Source organism: Acromyrmex echinatior, chromosome 7 (assembly GCF_024713525.1).
Source record: "Acromyrmex echinatior isolate Ae372 chromosome 7, ASM2471352v2, whole genome shotgun sequence".
Classification (NCBI taxonomy): Eukaryota; Metazoa; Arthropoda; class Insecta; order Hymenoptera; family Formicidae; genus Acromyrmex; species Acromyrmex echinatior.
In genome coordinates this window covers 11,433,502-11,440,111 of record NC_141858.1, presented here as the reverse complement: position 1 = coordinate 11,440,111, position 6,610 = coordinate 11,433,502, and the positions used below count along the sequence as shown (strand labels likewise).

Genomic DNA, 6,610 nt, shown 5'->3' with positions numbered 1-6,610 from the left:
TATATATATATATATATATATAAAGATCTTGCACACACACACACACACACACACACACACACACACACACACACACACACACACACACACACACATATATTTACACGACGCAAGAGAATTTTGTCTATACACAAAGAAAGTAAAATATATCTTAGGAATATCGTTAAGGATAAAATGTACAAGAAAAAAAGCACGTGAACAAAAGATGGAAAGAAAATCTTTGGTTTAACATAGGTCTTAATAATTATAATCGTCAGATGTGTTTTTCAAACTGATGCATTAATTGTGTTAAAATGCATTAGTTCAAAGAATGCAACAGAGCTTTCTTGATCGCGGTTTTTTTAATACGGCTTTAATAGCTTCCACAAAAACCTCTTCAAGACCCTCCTGTTTTATTGCGGAACATTCGACGTACTTGACTGCCTTTATCTTTCTTCTCATTTTGTTGCAATCTCGAGGACTAATAATATCCATAGCTTCTTGATGATTTCTAAGATCTGCTTTGGTACCTAATGTAAAAAAATATTCGTGTGGAAAACAAGTTTATAACGTAAACAAATTTATACAAAATATTTATATTAAAATATTTATATTAAAAAAAAAAATTACAAGAGACGTAAAAGTATTTAAAAAGATTAAGGCACGGCTTATCATTTATTGGTTAATGTAGTTAGGCTTAACTTGATAATGTAAGAATTATATTTCTCTGTCAATGACTGCATTCAACAAAGAAAACAGCTTTACAATTGTGATAAAATTCGTTAAGGTAACTCATCTTGCCTTTAGTACCTGGATGTAAATGTATAAACCATTCATATTAAAGAATTTCATAACAGTGCAAAGCTGCTTTCTCTGCTGAACACAGTCTATGATTAATCACTAAACTGATGATTTTGTAATGAATAAGTTTAAAGTTACCTCTATAAAATCATTAGTGATTAATTATAGCTGGAAAAACAATTTTTACATTTTTACAATTTTTACAATTTTTTTTGTTAAGTTAATCAGATAATGAAAAGCCGATTCTAAGCGATTAAAAAGAAAATTACTTTGCGCAAGCATTCCTGTTTCTTCATAATTGTTTCACATAAGAAATTTTTTTATTTCTGTTTAATATATAAAATGCACTTACCCACAAGTACAATTGGCACATTGGGACAATGCGCTTTGAGTTCTGGATGCCATTTACTCGCTACATTTTCGAAAGAACTACGAGCACTTACAGAAAAACAGACCAGGAAACAATCAGTCTGCAAACGAAAAATAAATGCAAGATTATATATGCACGAATATCTAAAGATACATTTTTTTTTAGAATATTAAAGATGAATGAGTCGATTTTATTATTGAAAATAGATAATGAAAATTTCTAAGAATATTTATGTAAATTTCAGAATATTTTAGAATTAACTTATTATTAATTTTATAACTTTTGAAAATCTCTCATTCTATAATTTTTGATGAAATCTGAAAAAGTTTAAAATATTTTTTCAGAAATGATAAAATGAAAAAATCTTAGAATATTTTAGAATTAATATATATATGACAAATTCTAAGAAAAGATGTAGACTTCTTCAGTATTTTTGAAACAAATCCCAATTAATAAAAAAAAAAGAAAGAAAATGAGAAAGTTTTCATCAGGAAAGTTATCACGTACGTTTGGGTACGATAACGGTCTAAGCCTCTCGTAATCTTCTTGACCAGCCGAGTCCCATAATGTCATTTCAAATTGCTGTCCACTCACGCATATACTGTCAACGTAGTTATCGAAACTGTAAATAACAATCGAATAAATGAAATAATAGATTACAGTGCTATTGAACAAATTAAATATTTTAAAAGCTCTAACATATTTTTAATATAACGCAGGAGAAGAAATGAGACAAAAGCATACTTATATAAACAAATAGATCTAGAATACTCTACTAGCAAAGAGCTGCTGCATTAACTAAGTTATCCATTAAAATATTTACACGGTAGGTACATATTCCGTTGGGAATTCCTTCTTTGTGTACGTGATAAGCATACATGTTTTTCCAACCATACCATCGCCAACGGTCGTAATTTTAATTTTAATTGGTTTGTTTCGAGACGTCATCTTTGTTTTTCCTAAAATAAAAGCGTATTAATTACGTAACTTTAATAACACGCGTCAGCGTTACATAAACATTGTTGAATCCTATAAAAACGTAATTACATAATTCAAACGTATCAACTTTATTCGCATTCCTTTCATATTTTTTGAAAGAGAACAAATTTTTAACATTATTTTTTTAAATAAGTTTATTTTCATTACAATCCCATTTTTTATCATCTGTTTGACGGACTACTCGATGGTGCAGTGATTCCGTCACTCCTTAAACTGAAAAGACAACAACAGACGCTTCCGGCCACTGTATGGCATCAAGGCTATCCCTCAAGTTATACGTCGTATCGCGCATATTAATGAAATAAGAGAAACGACTACTTTATTCTTATCACTGTTAAACTAACAATTATATTATCTCACAAATTATATGCGAGGTAAATAGCTAAATTTTCAATATTTTGTATGTGACTAATTAGCTATTACATGCAAGTCTCGTCAGACACAAATTGATGACGAATTAAAATTATTAAGCGTAAGTTTTTACAACGTATTAACTCAGAAACATCTTTTGTATAAAACAACAATAAAGATTGTATCTCGCTCATCAGTATTTGAAATGATCCTTTCGTATAATCAAATAAATTGGAACAAATTTGAAATCTCAGTGTTGTTTGATTTTTTCAAAAACGAATCAGGTTTTTCTCGCCTCTCATCTAGATATCACGCCTTGAGATTTATCTTTTTATTCAAGCGAATTGATAAGCCAGAACCCGCAAACGTTCCTTTCAATAAGATGTGTACATTCATTCGCGAGGGCTGTTCGGGTTAGCGGAACTTGCTGGTATTTCTTATCGAGTATGGTAACGTCATTATCAACGCGCCGTCCGGTCGACTCTCTGACTGTATGATCTGCCTGAATACCAACGGCAAGGATTGATAGTATGTCGCGATAATCATTATCGCGGTTCATTCATATTCGGATAATTTCATCCGAAAATTATTGCTTGTACATTACAGCTATACAGTAAGACTGATTACAAATACAATGCGTTCTGATATGGATATATCTTGTGCCAAATGTAATTAACTTAATCCCTTCTTATTATTAATACTGAAAGTAATCTTCACATTATATCATCTGATGATTCAGATTTTATTCAATTGTTCTACATATATTTTTTTTTTGTATTATCATTTTGTATTATTTTGTTAACAGTGATCAAGAAAATAAGGCTAGATTCAATGGAAACAAGGCAAAATTTTTGTCTGTTGCGTCTCAGGTAAATTAATTTTTAATAAAATTGTCAATAATTTATGAATTTCTATTTCTATAAAAAGCAATCTAAACTGCTAAATTGAAAATTACTTTTATAAAACTGTAAGTTAAGGTTCTCTAGATTATGAATAAATATTGACGAAAGTGAAGGTATCCGCCGAATGACTCATTACATTATGGGATATGGCAATTGTTTAATTAAAACACGCGTGCAAGCTGGAGTCATATTTCCTAATTTGTGTAAGACCCGCCCTGATGACACTGAGGTCAATATACTCTCGCGACAATTTAAGTTTGCGTGTCGACTGAAAGGGACGAGAAAATTCATTTCCCTCTGTTTACCCCTTTTATTCTCCGCAAACTTAAATTTTATCTGCCAAAAAAGGAAAGTAAAATGAATAATTAATGTTGAATGTAAAATTAATAATATATTATCTTTTTTTTTAATATAATTTTTCTAAACGTCTTTAAAAATTGGTATAAATCATTGATTATCCCACGTGTATTATATTTACACACGTTAAAAAAACTGAGAGTTAACAAGCGAGAAGAGTCGCAGTATTCACACATTCTTGCTGTTGTTTATCTTTCTTTGGTGTCCTTACAACGCCACATGTGTCGAACCTAAATAACGAGCGCAATCGATCGACTGCATAATGAACGTAACGAAGCGGTTCACATATGAATTCACGCCGATGCGTGTGCATAAGTTATGAGAAGCTTTAGACCGGCACAAATTTGTATGAAGGGAAAGGTGTCGATGAAGAGATGAATCCTGATAAAGAGGTAGATACGCATAATTATATCAACCATTTACGCATCCATTTTACAGCGCAAAATATAGATCTGTTTATGAAAATATAGGGGCAAATGATAATACATTTTTAATTAATAGCTAGTAGGATAAATAATTTTATTTTAAAATTTGTAAAATGTGTTTTTGTGATAGATATTTTTCAATAATTCATGTAAAAAATTTCAAATTTCTTTTGTATGAATAAATTTAGAAAAATTTATTATTTTTACTCAAACAGAAAAATATTCTATTGCTAAGAGAAGTGATTACTCAATTTACTTTCTTCCTTTTAAGTAACGATTATTTTTGACAAAGAATACTTTTTAATAATAATCAAAAAACTTAACAAAAAGAAGAGCATAAAATCACAGCACAAGATATTCTTTGTGATATTTAATATATAATTACGTTTATAAATAATTTAGACGTTTCGGCTACAATCTGGCCTTCAGTAAAATTACAAATATCCATAAAACACAGAATTTACATAAATCTGACGTTAAATTCAGCGGTCATAAATATAAATATAAATATTAATGTTAGATTTATGTAAATTCTGTGTTTTACAGATAAGTTTAAATTATTTATAAACGTAATTATTATTTTATGCTCTTCTTTTTATTAAGTTTTTATTTATAAACCATATTTCTTATAATTATATACAATAATCATAAAATATTATTGTATATAATTATAAGAAATATGGTTATATATATATATATATATATATTTATTAAAAATTTTATAAAATCTCATTAATGTACGTATTCAATATAAGAATTGATTTTCTTTTGAATAATTCAGAAGATTTTGAATAAATTTAATGCTTTTAATAAACTTATGATAGATCTGCGGATATATAAACTTTTGGAAAATTCGATCAAGTAATTATTATTTTAGAATATGTATTTTTTTGTATGTGTAATGCTTCATCTTTTCCTCACTAGAAGAAGAAAATTAGAGAGAAGTAGCTGCAGACAACGTAATCAATGTGATTGTCACATCCTTTACGACAGGATATGGAGCAACAGTCAACTTTACGCGGTTATTTATCAGTTCGTTGTCCTATTTCACGCAGAATTCTGGAAAATTTATTTCTATCACGGTTTTTCCTCTTCACGGAGAACTCGAAAGGCACGTGGAATGTTCTACAAAATACATAACGCAACTGGATTAAAAAATCGATTAATGCTTCTGCATTAAAACGGGAAGTTTTCTCGAGAAATTAATGGATTATCGCAGAGTTGCCAAACAATTGTCGTGTGACGTCATGCGAGCTCTGCGAATGAATTTAACGAACAGGAGAGAAAATAAAAAAACGGATTAATAAGAAAAAAAAAGATTATCTCGATCAATAGTATCTATCGTGATATAAAATACAAAATAAGTTTTTGTGACATTTTTTTATCGCGTTTTATATTGCTTGTATTTGCGCGAAGTCGACATAATTCACACGTGAACGTTTAAACTTACAGTAAGGCGTTGAGAATCATCAAAGGTGCGATAAAGAGATAAGATAATTAAAGAATAGATTACACAAGAAGGGAACGGCCTAGCCTAATTGTACTTTTTTCTGATTTGACGCATTTAAAGATTTTTGTATTATTTAATTACATTTAGTCTAATTCGGAAATAATTTCCTCCTTTAAGTCATTCACATACTGATTTCATTTAATAATAACAATACAAAAGCACATTAATCACAATACAAAAGCAAAGTTGCAGCTACAATATTTCTGATAAAAAAATGATTAACTTTATACTGTCTAAAAATCATTGAATGTTACATAATTCTTTTAACTTAAAAAACGAGCCGTGATTAAAAGCGAAATATAACGCAATTTGTAACAATTTAAAGCGAAAGATTAATTTTGAAAAAACAAAATATACAATGATTTTTTTTTATTATCCTACACACATCTTATTTCTTTTCATTTTTCGATTTTAAAAAAAAAAATTTTGAACATTTGAAATTTACAAAACAATTGGAGCTACTCTTAAGAACTCCCGATTTATTTCTGCATTTACGATATGACATCATCTCGAAATAAATTTTACATCTCGTTCTATGACAAACGGCTGATATACAATATAAATTACTCACCGTGAGATACGTCATGCAAGAAAAGAGCACGCGTTAAACGGCGGCATCAAAAACATTTCACATATTCGTAGCTGAGAGTCTTATAGAGACAGCGACGTCGCGATACGAAATACCGAGTCGCAGAGGAAAGACGATGCGTGTCGCGCATACGCACGTCGCAACGGTTGCTCGAGGACTACAGAAATGCTCACATTTGCCGCCTGTGACAGCCGCCGCATGAAAAATCAGCTGACGTGAAGTACTACGGAAGCGGAATGCAGCTTGAAGTATCAATACGCGTTTATGTATCGAGATTAAATCGACTCACTTTCTTTAACGAAACTGCAATTATATAAGAGATAAAAA

General features: G+C 29.8%; 1 protein-coding gene across 1 annotated transcript; it reads right to left on the bottom strand.

Annotated features, from left to right (window-relative positions):
- Positions 1–201: 201 nt before the first annotated feature.
- On the bottom strand, positions 202–6,479 carry LOC105149944 (ras-like GTP-binding protein RhoL). The gene is made up of 5 exons (XM_011062697.2): positions 6,266–6,479; positions 1,974–2,109; positions 1,658–1,772; positions 1,133–1,250; positions 202–509 (listed from the first exon to the last, which is right to left on the bottom strand). The coding sequence occupies exons 2-5, from the start codon at positions 2,096–2,098 to the stop codon at positions 304–306; spliced, it is 564 nt and encodes a 187-aa protein (XP_011060999.1). The 5' UTR covers positions 2,099–2,109; positions 6,266–6,479; the 3' UTR covers positions 202–303.
- Between the last annotated feature and the right edge of the window lie 131 nt (positions 6,480–6,610).

What these genes read in the sequence shown, in the direction of transcription:
- LOC105149944 (XM_011062697.2), bottom strand. Translation starts at nt 2,098, where the DNA reads ATGACGTCTCGAAACAAACCAATTAAAATTAAAATTACGACCGTTGGC. An exon ending in GACCGTTATCGTACCCAAAC is followed by an intron (nt 1,251 to 1,657) that starts GTACGTGATAAC and finishes TTTCGTTTGCAG; the next exon opens with ACTGATTGTTTCCTGGTCTG. An exon ending in TGTGCCAATTGTACTTGTGG is followed by an intron (nt 510 to 1,132) that starts GTAAGTGCATTT and finishes TTTTTACATTAG; the next exon opens with GTACCAAAGCAGATCTTAGA.